Source organism: Apteryx rowi, unplaced genomic scaffold, assembly GCF_003343035.1.
Source record: "Apteryx rowi isolate R43461 unplaced genomic scaffold, aptRow1 scaffold_236, whole genome shotgun sequence".
Taxonomy (NCBI): Eukaryota; Metazoa; Chordata; class Aves; order Apterygiformes; family Apterygidae; genus Apteryx; species Apteryx rowi.
The window spans coordinates 1,244,666-1,263,908 of record NW_020448708.1 but is presented as its reverse complement, the minus strand read 5'-3'; the positions used below and the strand labels follow the sequence as shown (position 1 = coordinate 1,263,908).

Below are 19,243 nucleotides of genomic sequence, written 5' to 3'. Positions count from 1 at the left end.
ACTCTATATATTGATGGAGAGGATGGTCTTCTCCTCAGCGTAGGATATTCTTGTAACAAAGTTATGCTCTTAAAGAATGAAAGGCTTCAATTTCTGAAAGTGTAGATATATTTAATTTTAAAACTCATAATCTCATAAAGTCATGGCACTATTTGGCTGTATTTCTCCTATCACAAAATAGTATTCATTGTTACGTGTTATCCTTTGATGGATATATACTTTATCTTTGATTACTGTTTTCCATGTTCTATACTTCCTCTGCTTTTTGCTTCAACTTACTTTTGCTTCAACTAAACCATTCATTGTAACTTAGCAGAAGGTGATACATACCATTACTTTCCTATGTAATTACAAGGCTTTGTTATAATGGCTTAATCTTGAAGTCTATTGCCAAAGAAGTTAGTACTTTATACTGTGAAGTAATGTTGACAATAAACTCTCCTTCCCTCTCCACCCCCTCCCCAAAAGAAAAGGAAGAAAAGAGGGAAAAACAAGGTTGCATTACAATTCTGGCAACATCAGCCACACTAATAAAATCAAATTCAATGTTGTTTTACGACTTTGAATTTATGTGACTGCACAGGATCAAAGGATTTGTGTCCCACTGGACTGCAAGGTCTATAGTTCATGGCAGAAAAACTCATCAAAAAGAACATTTTAGTAGTAAGGCTTTTCATTTTAATCAGCCCCAGTAATAAAAAAGCTGTTAGGTGTCCAAAAACATTCTCCAAGATCAGAGACAACTTGCTCTCAACTACAGTCCATTTTCTTATTCGATCCACACTGCCTCTGCAGTTTTTGTCACTGAAACTTCATCTTCAACTTGTTTTCAGCCATCTTTGCATAATTTTCAAATTTTACACACCAGAACATTAGGTTAATCAGTAACAGTAACAATTCATATTCTTTCCCTGGAGAATGAGAAGTAATATGATTTCCTGAAAGTAAATCGTCATCAAAACAGCACCTAAATGATTAGGTAAAAAGGAATTTAAAGTATTAGTCTATATTTTTATATATTGCATTTTTGAAAATATCTAAATAATATGCAATAATTTAGTCTTTTCTGCTTGAATCTGATCTTTTGAACAGCACCCCAAAACACAAATGTTAGCATTTTTTTATTTATTCAGACAAAGTAACCTAGGCTGTCCTAAGACCAAGATTACAGCTGCAAGTGGGAAACAAAATGGGTAACTAACAATTTAAAAAGGCTTTTGTTATGTGGATTCTGCACATTAATTGTTTGTGGTCCCAGTTCAACTAAAGATTGAATTTTGTTTGGTTCCATTCTTTAATTAGGTTGGGCCCAGAGAAATTGTATGTAACATATCACTTAGATTTAGTCATATATTGGATACTGAATTCCCTCATCCCATTTTGCAGAATTAGAAAGTTTAACAGGATTTGAAAATATGGAGAGAATTTGTCAATAGAATTGTCCATGTATGTATCAGTTTTCCTGGAAATTTGCAGCTAAGTCTCATTTAGCTGGCTATTCCTTTTTTCAAACTATGTGAGATTTATTTTTCTTGGGAAAAACTAGCTTACATATGGGAAGAATCAATACATGGTCGCTTTCTGGATCTCTCTCTTTCTGAATGACACATATGATACACATACCCAATGTTATAGGTTTTCCTGCAACTGCTATACAATGCCTGTCCTGCAGACTTCCAGTGCATGTGATATTCTTCACTTACTGCTATCTGAGATACGTGCAGGGTTATATTGTTTGGGTTTTTTTTTGTCAACTGAACTTTAGTTATGGTTTTATTATTTTTGAAAAAATGTTTTTCTTCATTCAAATGTACCAAAACTTCCATTTTAATATTAGAAGGCATTTTATAAGTTACTTACCAAACATATAAAATCTACATAAACCCTAGATTATCCACTGTTAATATTTATTTATTAATAAAATTGAAACTTATGCAATTAAACACATTTGGTTGACAGTTTGCTTTATTAAATAATATTTAGTCTAATTTTATAGAAATGCCAAAATTTATCTCAAAGGATGACATTGTTTAGGAAATGATGTAGTCTGTGGCTAGAAGTTTGTGATCCAAGGCATTAATAGTTTTCTGCATGATACCTTTCAGTCATGTTCAGCTTCATAATTTTTAGGGCAGCTATATGCTTCTGGACGGTGTGAGGCCGATAAGAATTACTGCCAAAGGAGTTATTTAAAAGAGGGTGGCACTGCTCTGTTTCTCTATCGCCATGCTAATGTCCATCAGCCTAGATTTTTAAAATATATGTGGAAAATTTTTTTACTTTACCACTTGATAGTTCTTAATGATATATTTCTGTTCTCTAGGGGACAGAAGTCACTACAAAGTATGGTTGTAACCAGTTAACATTAACTTGAGCCTGTATTTTCATACTTATGGTCTTTTGTTTCTTTATGATCCTTTTTTAGCCAACAACTGCTCTGCTCTGAAAGTTTTGGATGCTTCCCAGATACTAAACTTATATATCAGATTCAAAAAGGATTTAGATTCCAATGAGATTTCGCTCTGGGCACAAAGATTCCACAGCAGAATAAATCACTGGCCAGGTGCAGAAGTTGGCGTTATTGAATCCTTAAACGTGGAGTACWCTGTGGAGTACAGTGAACACTATTAGAGATATTTTTCCTTATATTGGAATTCATAATATTTAGTTGGGTCCTGAGAGATTACCAAGAAGTTTTAGGAGTCATCAGGGGTTCTATCTGGGTCTTTGGAAGTTACACAGAGGGAGGGAATTACTCTTAGTAAGAAGATTCATTTGAGTAAAGTTACAAGTAAATAGGACAGCTGAAGAAAAGCAAGAACAAGTGATGAGCTGTTAAGAGCTATGCAGGCTATAACAAAACTCTCCAAGTGAGTTAATTTGTAATTCCATTTAAAAACTTGAATATTGGTCCATGCTCAAAAAAGTCTGCAGTCTCCCCCGATTCAGAAAAATACGGCAGCTGCAGCGGGAGAGTCTGTGTAATATACTATTGCATTTTAGAATTAGCTTTAATATTGTTGTTAATCTTGTAGTGTAGCAGACAGCCAGATTTTCAAAACACAGTTTGAATAGTCCTGCGATGGCTATGTTTGTTATCTAAAATGAACAGACGTTAGTAACAGAGTGAAGGGACTGAGGAAAGGATATGTATACGTGCAGGAAACAAAAACTAGGTGAATGTAATTTTACAGAGACGTTTGCAGAGCAGACACGTGGCAATCAGGATGAGGCAAACAAACTTTAAGGCAACCTGCAAATCACTGGAAAAGATGACAGAGCACTAAGGGAAAATCCTAGGTTCATAAACAGCTGGAGGAGAAAATGATGAAGCTTAGAAAAATGTGGGGCTGTGAGCAGTCTCTGATGCAAGAGGTGGTTTGTAGCTTGTACAGACTGGTCCCTAGAAATATACGGTCCTGGTCAGAAAATGGCTACCGAGTTCTTGTTTCATAGATCTGCTTTGAATGGCTGTTTGTACTCTTTCTGTAATAACAAAAATGGAGGTGCGTTTGTTACCTTTATACCTATATGATCAGTGAAAACAGCACTGTGGTAAAAAAATAAAAAAGAATTGATTCTATTCCAGCTCCCTCTATATTCCATGATCAGCAAACATATTTAATAAGTTTCCGTCATTTTTTTTTAACTTATAGTACATAATTTTTTAAAAACAGCTATTCCCTATTTACTGTTGTTATTGAGCCACTAGTCTCAGGATGTTCAAATGTGCTGGCCAAAAGCCTGCAAATCCATTGACTGGCACTCGGTGTTTGGAGATGGACACCCAGTCTTTGCAATTGGAAGAATGGTAGATTGGATATTACTGATTCCAGTTCCCAGAAAATAGTGAAGAGGAGCAGGATAAGATAGAAAGCATGAATAAAGAATCAAATTGATAAAGAATGGGATTTAATTTAGGAGAAGAATCATTTAGTAATATAGCAGAGGTGAAGGATGGTAACAAGCCTTTAATGACTACAGTTATTTCAATGACATATTTCCCTTGTGGTATACCTTGGAATATGTGTAGGAGATGAAACAGGAAAGAGGAAGAGAAGACCAACACTGGGAATTGCTAGGAACTGAATTCAGAGACCAAAGCAAAGGGGTAATACAGAGGGAGGAAGATGAAGGGTAGCTGATGATGTTAATAAATATATCTAAACGTTAGATGCAGAACTGAGTATATAGAATGGAAGTATTCAGAGCATATATAAATGCAGACTAATTCCAAAGTGGCCTCTGGGTCTGGCTATACCAAAAATAGTTTTGACTGACATTGGAATAATAAATGGGAAGAATATTGTAAAGCATAAACACATGTGAAAACTTAAGAGTATATGAATTTAAATAAAATCTATGGAAAGGTCAAGCTTTATTTCAATGGTTTTGGAGTACAGAGGATAGATATTATTACATTAATCCCTTCCGTTTCACTTTGATTTTCTGTATTCTCAGAAGTGCAGTTTGCTGGTTTTGAAGTAGCTCTATCCAAGAAAAAGAAAAAAAAAAAAAAAAAAAAACAGGGGCCAGAATTTAAAACATAGCTCATTTCTTAAAATGCATTTTTCCATAGGTTACCTTTAAAAAATTATATTGAGTATGTTATTTGCTCATAAATTCATTCAGTTATCTGTTTCTGTGTTTTTTCTTCCTTTTTTTTTTTTCCTTCTTTCCCAACAACTTGTGTGTAACAGAAGTTGACCTTGATTAGACTGTGTTTCTTTCAGACAGAACAGTAAGAAAAAAGTTGAAATAAAGTGCATCATACCAGTTATTTCAGGGCAATGATAAAGGTGAGAGAGGGAAAAAAGGTTTCTTTACCATCTCATTCCCTTAATAGCAGTCTAGAAAGACAATTTTTTTTGTATTCATCTGGATTATTGGCATTGGAAGGAGCATTTCATGAGTAAATTCAAAATTCAAGTTTGTTGGTATAATTTTGTTCTTTTTGGTATATATTTCACACCACTTTTGCACTTATACTGACAATCCTTTTTTACATAAAAGACTCAGACCTTCAGATAGTATAAATATAAGTCTTACTAAGGCTGCAGATGTTTAACTGCATCAAGCTTTCTGTCCTATGTTAGCTAATGAATATTTTCTAGCCAAATGTAATAAATGTATTGCTGTTTTTAAACAATGTATTCACCATATCTAGAGTGGAGTTGTTAAAAGCTTTGTTTCATTCTAAAATACCTCTTACATGTGAGCTTAAGGAAGTTGTTATGGAAGATGCATTCTGAGCCATTCTAAATGTATAATAGATGTACTCAGATTCTTAATTATTGAGATTCCTAATATAGAATATGCAATTTGATCATCTAGATTTACTTCTCATAAATAGAGGGTTTTAGTAATACATTTTACATCTGGAATACTCAATATATTACCTCAAATAGTTAAGCTATTAAATGAAAATTGGAAGATTTGCTATGTTTTTTAGATTTTTAATGATACTTGGCATGCCAATATGCAGTTTTAATTACAGTGCTGTATAATCATGCAACTTAATTTTTGAAAGAATAATTTCTTATTTTTAAATGTATAATCGAATAACTTACACTGTTGGTGTATATTTGTATGTTTTATTTAAGGATAGTAACCTGAGACTGAGATCCTTCCTAGTGTGCACTTATAGAAATGGTAATTGTTCCAAGAATCATAAATCATTCTGTATAGTTTCAGGTGCCCTTAAATCAGAGGTTATATTTCATAGCATATAAAACATGTATATATTTTCAGAATAACTATTTCAGTTAACAAATTTGAAGTGAATTAGTGCTTAAAATGTAATGTTGATTTTAGGCCATCTGTAGTGCTATATATGAACAATTGTGCATATGCTATTTTTATAAATTTTCTGCATGTTGTAATGTAAATAGGTATATTTCAATGGTGTGCTATGCTAAAAATTTTGTATTGAAAAATTACTTGATATAAAACTCTATTTTTTTCTCAACCACACAAATGCTAGTAGTAGTTAAATAACAAAATATTCAAAATTCATATAGACATATACATATATATATATATAGCAGGTTTTATATACCTGCTTTGGGAAAATTTCCTTCCAAATATTTTTGCTTTATTTCATCTATAAAACTATGCATTTTATGTTTTTAAATAACAACAAGAACAACAATAGGTATTGGACTCTGTATACATAGCCTGAACAAATATTTAGAGTTCTGGGAATGGTCAATCATTTAGCTTTTTTACTATTAACTGTCAGAAGAACCCTTTGAGTATGTCGATATACCATATGTAATTGATTATATTTGTTGAGGTATTTGTTAGAGAGGAATTTTGACTTTTATGCAAATTGGCACAGGTTTCATTTTTTTTCTCTGAAATATCCTTGCATTGCTAAATCTCTGTTGTTAAAATTTAAAACAAATGTATGTTTTTTCAAGGACAAAGATTTAACAAAAGAGAACTTTTTTGTTCTAAGTCAACACAATACAAGAATAAAGTGCGAGCTGTTCCAAAAAATGAAGACAAAATCACTTAGAATGCACAAAAAAAAAAAAAAATCAGAGCCTGTATGAAAAAAGTGTTTTGTTCCTCACTCTTCTAGGCACAGTACTTTGACCAAAATATTATTTTTTTAATTAGGTTGTGAAATAATATATTTGAGCAGCAACTCAATAATTCTTACCTGTTCTTTTCTGAGGGCATTTCCACTCATAAAGTAGTACATGAAACCAAACTGTCAGATACTTTGTGTCGTCTTTGTTCCCTTTTTTGCTTTTTTTGGCTTTGCACAAGTAACTAATTAGATTTAACAATCTCTATAAAGTCAGAGAAGGGAATAAAATTGAGCTCACTTTCCCTCTACTGTGTTGTTTTTCCAGGCTAATTAGAGAAAAACTAGTAAAAGTGTATGTTTCTCAGTTTAAGATGAGGACTGTCTCTGATATACAAAGAACAGCTTTGTTCATTAAAAATGTGTTATTTTTACACAGTTACTTTTCAGAGTAGAATTGCATTGTAAACATTAGTGAAAAAATATTATGCATTAACTGTGAAGCATTAACTTGCTATTTCCAAAAAATAAGATCTGCATATTGCTTGTTCTAAGCAGTGTTATAGAGAAGTTCTTTTTATGTCTTGCAGTTACACTTTTCGGGGTTTCTTTTAAACATTTTGCAGTGTGAATGAGTCTTGAATTATAACAAGCCAGTAACTAAATTTTGAATGCGGATGGTTGTAGAGATTTATGATTTCCTCATATTGATGCATATGAATTCTTCTAAAATTTTAACATCAGAGCAATTCCATATCATGATCAGAAAGTCTTGTTCTTTGACCTGATTGTATAAAGTCACATCGTATAAGGCAGTAATGCAACTAATGTACTTCATTGCATTTAATTGACTGTATTGACCATACTAAATTAGACTTTTATCTTTCTGCCACCTATCAGAGCACAGAGAAAAATTATTTCACGTTGGTATTAAGAGATTTGTCCATGTTAATCCACATTATCATTTCAAAGAAATTTAGACAACCCCCAGGATACATTCTGAATGAGAGGATTTAGTCTTTTTTCRTTTGTGATTAATTACATACTCTACCATCTGGGTCTGTCATGCTAAAGGAAGTACAATATGCTGATTCTGGTTTTGGCCTTTCTTCTTCATCTTGACCATATGCTTCAGATCTCTGAATCTCACAGGACCAAGGCTGAGCTTTCTGTATTATTTCAGAAAATATCTCTTCTTGCCTTTTTTTCTTTGTTGTGTAAAGTCACTTAGCAGGTGCAAAAAGGATACTCCTGGAAGTCACTCATAAAACAAAGCCGAGTGTAAAGGGAAAATGTCAGAAGACAGCAGAAAAACTCTTCCTGTTTTTCAAATTACAGTGTATCAATATTTTGGGTATTTGTATAATCATCTTTGTATTGTTGCAATAGCACGTACTTTAGCAAGAGTTTTGGGGCTGATTTTTACTTTTCTTTTACCCATTGACAGTGGTATGTTTTTAGGAAGAGGTTAATACATACTTCTAATCTTATATATAAATGTCTGTTTAAAGGAACTGAGAGTCAGCTGAGACCATTTGTTTGGTGAAGTGGTTCTACTCAAGGGCATTACAAGGTGGAGTGATCAAGGTGTCCCATTCCAGTGGCGGATAAAGACAAACCTTGAGAAATTAAAGAAACTCACTTGCAAATGCAGATGTACGGATGTGATTCAAGGCTTGAATATGAAATAGGCATGGTCCTTATTTGGTCAGAATCTGAGGTGCAAAAACTCCGAAACGTGCATTTCAAGCAAAGTGGAGGAGAGGCAAAAGAAAACTTACAAGGAAGGGTTTTAGACCTAACAGTATATTTATTCAACCTCTTCAAAATGGATACTAGGTGGAAACATAGAGCTTATGGAAGAATGGAAAAAGAAGTACATCAGCCAGGAAGGCTAGTTTTAGAGATCAGAAAAGTGTAGCATTTAAAGGACAATTGTCAACAGCCAAGCTGAGTCTTGCAGAGCAAATTTAAAGATACAGCCAAAGATTCTTCAGCCGTAGAAATAAACTAAGGAAAGAAGAGGGGCCGTTATTCAATGAGGGTGAGATGGAGAACAAAGGTAATACAGATAGAACCTAGAAATTGAATACTGAGTATGCTGCCCCAGATTTCAGTAACAGTGATCTTAAACATAGAGACGGCATCCTTCTCAAACTGAACATAGTACACCAAAGCTTTTACCAGCACCCAGTAGAGCACACGAATAACTGTTTTTATTACATATGACATTTCTATTTATATATTCTAATACGGAGTTGTTGACTCATGATCAGTGTATGATCTGCCATGCTCCACAGATCATTTTCCTGGAGAACTGCCATACTACTGATCGTTCCCTTCAGTGGCTATGTACACTGCAGTTCTCTCTCTCTTTTTTTTTCTTTTGAATTATAGTATGTTTTTTCAGACCACTTCTTTGTGTGTTAAATTTATTCTAAATTCCAACACTGCTCTTCAGCATACTAGCATGGCATTGTTTGCATATTTAATATGCAAAATTGACTCAAAAACTCCAAAAATTGGCAGCACATGCATGAAAGATTGTACCAAGGGAAGACAACTTTTTCCAGTAAAATATTGCTGTGTGGATCAGGTTTAAGATACTCAGGAGGTACTTTCAAATTAATAACTGAAATCTAATTTCAGTTTATTAAGGTTTTTCCAGTACTTGGTTATATGAATTTATTTGTATGCTTATATATTCTTTTAAGCTGGCAATTTGAAGAGGAAATAATAATAATATGCTTTTATTGGAAGGTACCTGCCTCTTTCATCTGGTACTGGTAATGATAATCTGTAGAAAAAAAATCTCTACTGTCATGAAAGTTTAGGCAGCTGTAAGTAACAATTTTGTGTGTGTGTACAGGGGAGGGAGGAATAGGTAATAAACAACTAGATAATGTCACTTATTGGCTGGCAAGAGTCATGGGCACAGTGAGAAGCCAGTGATCATCAACTTGCCAAGACCTGAGGGCTTAATTTTATATACTCCCTGAAAGAGGTAAGTTAATGCTACAAATATGTGAAATGGTCAAGGGAGTACAAAAATGTGTTCCTTGCACTAATTTGTTGGATGTTGGATCTACATAAACAATCCCAATTTTGTCTCGGATGAATGGTGTTGAGAAGCAGACAACTACAGGCTTCTAAAAAAGTCGGCAAAGTGGAAAATGCATTTTTCAGCTGAAAAAATTGTTATCCTTTATATCAAAAACATGCTCTTGAACATCCCCCACATTGTTCTTCATAACATCTTCCTTTCATTTTATACAGACCTACTCTGATAGGTTGCCAAATCCTTTACCCTTCTTCAGGGATAAATTATATTCATTCATGCTGCACAGGGTGGCTTTTTAAGCTCCAGTTTCCCGCTATCTTCCTGTACCTTCCCTTCCTCGCACATCTTGTCTCCTGCTGAAGAAAAATTCTTACATTTCATTCTGCTTAAAATAGCTGTGACCAAACTATTATATTCTTACGGTAGTCATTGGTCATTGTTCATCTTACAGCAGTTCTCAAAGACTCTAGGAATCTATTGCGGGAGTGCCGTGTAAACAGACTCAGTATATTGCCAAGATGACAGTAGGTCACTGATAACAAGCTAGTGAGTATTTCAAACTGTTTCTACCAGTAATGCCTATAGAATATGAATTTATCGAAAAATCAGTTCTTCCCAGCAGCCACAGATATGTTCTTTTGCCATCATAAATGTTTTAAAGGACTGTTGACAGACACCTGTAAATAAAACTGCAAGCTTAGGTAGACATATGTATACTTCAGTAGAAGAAATTTGGTTCCTGTTTAAATGTAAACAGGATTTTAGCTTGAAAGGTTGTGCACAAGTGCTTCTAGCAGTAATTCATATTGAAGAAAGTGTCTATGTATTCAAGTTAGATATTTAATACTTCACACATCTTGTGACAGCATATGGCATAAAAGTAAATTTTGATTGAAATTTTGCCACTGAAATTGTGAGATGGAATTACAGTTTTATTATAGTCTGTTTCAGCATGTCAGATTTATTTAATAATGTATAATGTTTCTGTGAGATTTTAAAAGTACCATTGTTTCTGACTTTTTTTTTCTGCAATGTAAGAAAGAAAAGTCTTTCCTGGATATTTATTGTATCACCAACTGCTGTAGCAAGATTCAGTGTCTTTTCTTTATAATAAAAATGCTCACTATAAATTTGACATGCAATGCAGACGTCAGAAGAAGGATCCTAAATTGATATGAAACAATCCTTTTGTAAAGTTAAGAAATCATCTTGCACAATGGCTGGTTGTATTGACAAAAAGTTACAGATTTTAAGTGGAGAGCTTTCTCAGTAGCTTGAGTTTTCCCTAGACTCCTTCCAGATTTGTATATTGAGGTCTAGTGATTATCAGTAATTATTCTGCAGCTTGAATTCTGAGACTTTGGTCTATTACACAGCATGGTGTAAAAAGAGTTTTAAACCACAGACAAATGAAAATTGGATTTTTTTTTTCAGTATTAACTTAATTTCAGGAGTCAAAGGTGTCTAAGTTTAGTAGACGGTGTTTTTATTTATCATTTAATACTACATGTTGATAAGATCTCTAAATAATTCTTTGTGATGAAATAAAGAAAATCTAGTAGSCTTCACACACAGTTGTCACAGTACATGAGAGAAAGAGAATGTTTAAATGTAGCCTACATGGAACAACTAGAGACTGTTTCATCTCCATGAATTTTTGATTCATCATAAAAGTTCAGAGCATTTAATTATCTTGTAGAAATATTTGCCAGGAAACTGACCTTATTAAAACAACACACACATATACATATACACATACATATATACACATATACATACATATATACTGTGTTGAAGATTAAGTTTTGTATATTGATAGTTGCCAAATAGTAAAATCCAAAAATGATAAAGTGTGCCCTAAACCTGAAAATTTTGTTACAGCTTTCTGTTGATGACACCCAAATGTCACTTTTTCATATCCTGCCAGGTTTAGAGAAAAAAAATTCTATATACTGTTATGAAAACTGGTCATATAAAAGCTCCTATAGAAGAATATAGACTTAGCTAATTTGGTAGATGCTTGAAATCCAACTAAAATAATTTTCAGTAATTTTTTGAAACAACTGTTTTTCAGTGTTGTTATATGATTTTAATTCATTGATAATTACATTGATCAGACTATACATGAGGTTGTAGCATGAGTAGCTACTGTCCTCTAGTACGTCCAGAGCTCTAATAACGTTATTTAAAAACAAATGTATGTCTCATAGTCCATGAAATGGAAGTTTTATTTTTATTTTACAGAAAATCATCACTGATTCCAATACAAATTCTTATTCATAAATAGAGGAAGAAGAATTTGAAAATGATTTTTTTGTTCTCTTACAAATACTGACATATTTAATTTGAAAAGATTGTAGTGAACAAGATTTGGTTTGGAATGTAAGATAATTAAAACCAATACTTTTTTTATTATTTATTGCTATTTTATACTGCAGTCAGATAAGACTGATCTTTTCCATTGATGAGATGTTCAATACAGATTCCCAGTGCATCATTTTTGTTCAGCCTCATTTTTCTTTTTGTCCTTAGTAATTTTAGCTCTATTTTTTCTTTATAATAATAGTTTTATTATTTTTATTCACAGAAAGTAGTGTTCAAAATGTGTGATAGTAAATGCAAAAGAAGGGATAAAACTATCACCTAAAAGATAATTTTCTTTGAGTTTAAACCAACAGCTATATATGGTATATTAAAGACCATAGACCTATAATTGAAAAAGTATATAATACTAACACAGTTCCTTTCATGCCTAGTTAAATCCAATAAGGAGTTTTGTTAAATACTCTGCATGTTTAACAGTGTGTTTTTGAGGTGACTGAAGATTTACAGCTGGGAAGAACTTTAACATTCAAAGTTAATTGTTCTACTGGGGAGTTTTTGATGTACAATAGGGGGAAAATACTATGATAAAAAAAATAGCTAAATTCCCTACGGCAAACTTACTTCATTACTTCATTTATGGATCACTTTGCTGAGTTTAAAAAGAGAACTGTTTGCTCTGGAACAATTCAAATAGCAGAAAATCTTATAATAGTTGAACTGAACTAGTAATTAAACTGAGCCACAATAAACTTTGTAGAGTAACAGTACAAGAAGAAAAAAAGCCCAGTCGAAAATGATCTGTCAGTTTTACCTATTAAACCTAATTCTGCTATAAAACTAATTGAAACTGGGTTATTTCCAATACAAATCATTGTTTGATTATCTTTGCAAGATTTTCAATTTGATTTTTCACCGTTACGCGTGCCGGTTAAGAAAAGGAACGTTTTGTATCCATTTTCAGATTGTTAACTTCATACATTTGGGAGAGTTTGTTTTACAAATGATTTCTTTTTTTTTCCACTGTCATTTCACTATGATTTTTTTGTTATCTGCATAATCCTTTTGGTAGACACAAGGGAGGAGAAACTTCTATTTTTAATGAAAAAATGCAATTAACTCTAAGACTGCATAAATTTTGACCACAGGAGATGGGGATAATTTAGCAATCTGAAGCAATTTATCTTAACAGATTGACTAGAATGCAAGTTGATTATATTCCTGTAAGAAATAATGTATATTTTTTGCATATCTTTTCAAAACTTCTTTGCATGATATAAAATTACAGGATATTACATTATTGTATTTACTATACTAAACTACACATGTATGACTAGGATGCATATTAACTAAAGCTGTAAACTGTTAAATCTGACCTAATACTCAACTCAGTATGATAAGTAGGAGTGCTATGTTGCCACTTCTGACCAGCGCTATGTGGGAATTTTTTAATGTAAATTGCTGTGCCTGCAGGGATTCATTAAGATCACACAAAAATGAAGTGCAGCTGATTAGCTGCTTCTGTTGAAATGTTGGCTTCCCTTTCTACAAAGATCCTGAAAAAGCCATGGAAAAATGCTGTTTCAGGAGTCATTGGCTTGCACAGAAGCAAAATAACACCAGTCAGCTGCTTGGCAGTATCATGGCATATTAGAAAATAACCTGTAGGAACTCGAGCAATAGTTGATCATCCCAATGCTTTGTTGTCTTGTGACCAGCTGCAAAGCTTTGAAAAAAGGAATGAGGGATATAGGAGAGAGGTGCTATCTTGAATGGCATTATTGTATTGGATTATTTCAAAAAGACCTTTTTTGTTGAATGTTTCATATTTTATGATGTATGGTAAGAAGAGTTTGTTTTTCTTCCTTAACAAATTTCTTTCAGGAATATATATAAGTATTTGCTTTTACCTCATTGAAATCCTCTTAATTCCTTTCTTCTGGGTCTAAGATTCATTTTACTGAGTTGTAGATTGAAAGATACCCAGTAAAACTAAAAGGCAGTTTTAATCTTATAGTAATGGTAAAATTGAAGGAGAATTTGTGGGTGTACCTCCATGAATTTACTTGATGAGGACACTTCTAATATATCTTCCTTGATGAGAAAGTGTTTGTTTTAATTTGCTTACCCATATCTTATCTAGGAGGACTTTCAGCTTCTGTTTCGTTTCAACTATTTCTTACTTCTCAGCATGTTAACTATATATGCCATATTTATGAAATGTGATAGTCAATGAAGTCATGTTCCATTAAGTAGGATACCACTGGAAACAAGTAACTTTTTTCCTAATGAAAAAATGTTAATTATTGCATTCAGCAATTTAAAAAATTAAGTTTGCATCAAGACAGGGTACAAGTTAGAATTTGCGAATTGATATTTATTTACTTATAAAATGTGTTTCACTGAAACATACATTGTTTACATTTCATTAAAAGTTAGTAATTGCCTAATTATGCAATAGCTTGCAATAAAACCACTTAAAACTGGGAAGGTGAAGTCTATCTGTCATYATAGTTTGCCTAAAATAAGAACATGATCTAAATGTGAAGATCCTTAATTACTGCAGAATAATCACTTTAGCAAAATATACTGAGGGTTTTTTTGTTGTTCTGCAGTCTCAGTTTGAACTCAGAGTATTCCATATTCGTGGAGAACATGCTGTATCAACTGCACAGCTTGAGGAAACCATTGCACATCTGAAGAATGAACTGGAAAATAAATTAAACAGAAGAAATGAAGAAGCAAGTGATATTGGTGTATCTACTGAAGATGATAACCCACCAAAGACATACAGAAATGTATACATACAGACTGATAGAGAAACTTTCATAAAGCCTAGCGAAGAAGAAAACAAAGCTGTGAAAAATAACCAAACAGTACCCAAAAAGCTTAATATTTCTTCTTTGACTTATAGTATTTCTGCCCAAAGTGAAAATAAGGAAATATGTTACAATGTACAGTTTTCAGAAAGTGGCTTATCTTGTCAACCAAAACAAATGCTGCCTCTTCCTTCGCCACCGCCACCACCACCACTTCCTCCTCCCCTTCCAGATTCTTCACTACCAGGTTTAGTCCCTCCACCACCACCTTTACCACCAGGTCTGACTTCACTGACATCCCACTTCGGATCTGGGCCACCACTGCCACCTCCACTTTCTGAAGACTCTAGGAATTTTCAAGTGCCCCCACCACCGCCACCACCGCCACTTCCAGGGCTGGGCCCTCCTCTTCCTCCTCCACTGCCTGGATCTGGGTTGCCTCCACCCCCTCCACCTCTTGGGCCTGGACACTTTATTAATAGCACTTTATCTTCAAGCCAAGGTCCTCGGAAACCTGCCATTGAACCTAGCCGTCCCATGAAGCCTTTGTATTGGACCCGCATACAATTACAAGGCAGCAGGTAAAATAAATGTATTTGGATTTAGAGGTGCTATTTATATACCATGATATATGGGCATGTACACTATTTAAACCTTAATAACGAAAAGTAAGCAACGCAGGAACATATAACAAAATCAGTATAGAGGCATGGAACTTAATATTAGAAGAAAACAAAAATGGAATCAGTTTCAGGAGCCTAAAAATAGATCATAGGAAATAGTTTTAAAATGGTAAATATAAATGAAAATTATGTACCTTGCCACAGAAAGAAGTTTCGTAGTTTCTTTCCAGAATGTCAGAGTACTTCCTGGACAACTCCAGCTATTGCCCTTCCAGTGGCAGGGCAACCAAATATATTGATTGTTCTAGAATTAGCATTAAAAAGGAAAAAGTTATACAGGAGATGCTTTTTTTTTTTTCTTTTAAATCTTAATTAGAATTAGAATTGAAATGGTAGGATTTGATTAGATGAGAACTTTGAGTTTCATTTACTTTTCCTTTCCAGTCACTTTAGATGATACCGTCTTCAGAGCACCGAGTGTGTCATTGTCTATGATTCCAGCCCTAGAAAGTTACACTGGGGCTTAACCTCTGTGTATAATTCTGTGGGAGCAGGAAAAGTAAAGCATATGAATAAATACTTACAGCTTAGGGACATATGCTCTAAACATCTAGGTCCCTACACAGTATAGCAGTTTAAAAAAAGCGATTATTTTATCTTACAATCTTACTATTTTTAGTGCTGTGATAAAACTAGATAACTGCAAAATAAAATGAAATCGCTGTTACCTTAACATTATCTGAGCTATTAAACAGTCTAATCATATATACCTTTCTAGTAAATTTAAACTTAATATGAAATACATTATTTTACTGGTTCTGTTTATAAGGGACCATTTGCGAAAAGGCACAGAGAGATAAACAGTTCTTGGGCTGTGTTTTTTAAATGTTCCCACATCCTCTGTGTCTGCTATATATTGATTCAGTTGGCAGCATACGTACCTTACTGCCACAGTGGGATGTGGTTTCAGTGCTGCTCAGCTGCTCTTTGGATAGAGGCTCCATCTAACTCTCTGATCTTTTAAGTGTTTATTAATGTAACAAAGAGCTCTGTTAAATGGGTTGCCTGAAAAAATATATTTTTTGAGATTCTTAAGTGACACAAAATATTTCTAGTTTAACAAGGAGTTGCTGGAATCACAAAATATAATTCAGGTCCTGTGTTATGCAAGTAATGAAACGAGGTGATTATTAGGGTCTTAAAATTCATATCATTATTATCTGTGTGCAAAGCAATTTTACCATAAGTGCAGTTACAAAGATGATACATTGCTGTTTATTTTAAACATTTTAAGAAATTATTTATTTTTCAGATTCCTAACCTTTCATTTTAAATTAGCTTTAGGGTTATTTTTAATCACTGTTAAAGTAAACATTTGCATTCTTTAAAATATATTTAAATATGAGATAGTTTTATTTTAGTTTACAACTTTTCATCTGACTTTATTTTGATGAGACAGGTACAGAATCATAATTCTGCAAATTTTATTCTCATATAATCAAACACTTTAACGTGTTACTATTTTATGTAAAATGTTTGGCAGGAACAAACAGTTAGTGAAATGTGAATTGTATCCTTTTGATACAGAATTAAAGGAGATGAAATATTTTGGAATGGGAAGTTCAGCAGTTCGGTTTTGCTTTCCCAGAATTACTAGTGATAAATTGTTTCATAGTGAATAGGTGAATAGTAAATAATTGGTTCATAAATAAAGCTTGTTGTAATTCTTCCTGTTGCTTCACTGAGATCAAAATACTTGTTCTGAAATACTGCTAGTTCATCAAGCTTTTGGTTAGTACAAGATAGGGTCCAGGTCATAGCTTTCTAGTAGACTGCGGGTCACCAGGTCTAATGATCCAGTATATTTATGGTCTGTACTACAACTGGAGAGTTCTTCCAGGGTCTGCTGCTTAGAGCAGCAGCTGTCCAGGCTTGGAAGATTTTGTTATGGACCCAGAATGCTTGGATCTAAGACCATTCTTCACTCTAGCTAATGTCAGGAAGAGTGAAGCTGTGGAGCTGTTGACACAGAAGAATGTGCTGCATCACTGGATGCTCATGGGAGGATTAGCATTCCTTAAACATTTACCCCTAGTAAATGTGCAGTTGAGGATTAAGTAGCAACAATCCTAAATATGAGAAAAAAATCATTTGAATACTTATAGTTCATTTTCCCCTTACATGGCCAAGTGTTACGTTCTGTTGCATACTGTATCTAGAAAGAGTATATTTGATGACATCAACCATTTGCAGCTTATAGGGGTTTTTGCTACTTTTTTTTTTTTTTTTATTGCAAAGCATTTCATTGCCTTTTAGTGACATCTGCTGGAAGAAGTGGGCCCACCTTCTACTGATAAACATGAAACAAGAAGAGCAGTTTGGAGATAATTTTGTCCCACATATTTTCCTCAAGTATTGTAATTTTGAAACAAAAGTCATTTAGAATTGAAACAGTTTGCAGTACTACATGTCATTTTTCCCAACTCCAGATAAAACAAGAGAATTGTGTTAACAAGCTCCAAAGTGTAAATGGTGATTTTTATGCATGCTAAGAAGAGAGAATCCCTATTTAAAATTTGCAGTTGGTTGAATGGAGCAGAATACTGATTAGTCTCACAAAATACTGGCCACATAATTACCATAGTTTCTCAAACCTGCAACAAAGAGAAATACAAGCATAAAACATCTGTAAAAAATGAAGTGAACCAAGTCCTATACAAATGATCCCAAACTCTATTAAACCATCCTTTTATTACTACCTTTCCCTTTATAGGAAAACTGCTATGCCAACATTGTGGGATTCACTAGAAGAACCTGATTTACTTGATACAACTGAGTTTGAATACTTGTTCTCCAAAGATACTGCTCAGGAAAAAAGAAAACCACTATCAGAGACTTATGAAAAAAAAACAAAGGCCAAAAAGGTATTATTTCTTTGTATTTGCTTATTTTGTCACTGCTTAGTTTACACTTTAAGAAAACTTATTTATTTATCGTTAAACTAACAAATAATAGATGGGTTGGTAAACCCCATTTTAAAGCAAAACAGATGAAACTGCTGATTCAACCTTACCTAGAGAATTGAATTCTGGATTATTTTTTTTACCTTGGAAGATTTATTGCCTTTGAAAATAGAAGTTCYACATGCCAGTGAGGTAGACAAGACATTGTGTAGGCAAACTGACTGAAAGTTGTAATATGTGTCTAAAAGTGACAATATTTCAGACCACGTCTGCTCTTGGAATGATTTATAATTAAAGACTATGATTATGTTATTCTAGAAAACCTCTCTTCCAATAAAGATTAAGTTACTGGACAAATACAGTATAGAGCAAGATAGTAAAGCCCCTGCTGTATGTTTTAAACAAGTAATGCCAAAACATGGTTTTCCAGTATAACTAAACAGCTGTGTCAAGAAGGGACAGGACAACCACGTCTTATTATCAGAAGTTTATGCAGCAGCAATGGCATTACTGTAGCACAGATGTCGTCTGCCTCAGGTATGCTCTGTTTCAGAGATAGCTTATTCTTATCAATTGCTGTGTACAGACAGGATGGAGAAATGGTGTGTGCTGCAGGAAAAATCCTAGTCTCAATAATGACTGACATTGTTTTCAGAAAACTACATGGTTGTATATTATAAACCTGTTTAAATACATACTGTCATAAGTCTGGGTTTACCTGCTTGGAACCACAAGAGGGCACTTTGTATGTGATGTATGCTGTCTGGTTTTTTCGTACATTTAAAGAAACTCAGCAAAATCAGATGTCCTGAAATATCTTTGATCATACACTTCCAGTATGGTGCCTTAGTACAGTACTTAATGGGGAGTGTAAACAAGGCTATAGAATTTATAACATCTGAGCTAATGTGATAAAACAG

General features: G+C 33.5%; 1 protein-coding gene across 1 annotated transcript in view; it reads left to right on the top strand.

The window, feature by feature from the left end:
* Nucleotides 1–19,243, top strand: part of FMN1 (formin 1) — a 163,911-nt gene that overhangs the window by 49,711 nt on the left and 94,957 nt on the right. Inside the window, exons 6-7 of the mRNA XM_026065997.1 lie at nt 14,534–15,318; nt 18,134–18,284. Of these exons, the coding sequence (XP_025921782.1) occupies nt 14,534–15,318; nt 18,134–18,284 (936 nt within the window). The remainder of the gene's footprint in view (nt 1–14,533; nt 15,319–18,133; nt 18,285–19,243) is intronic.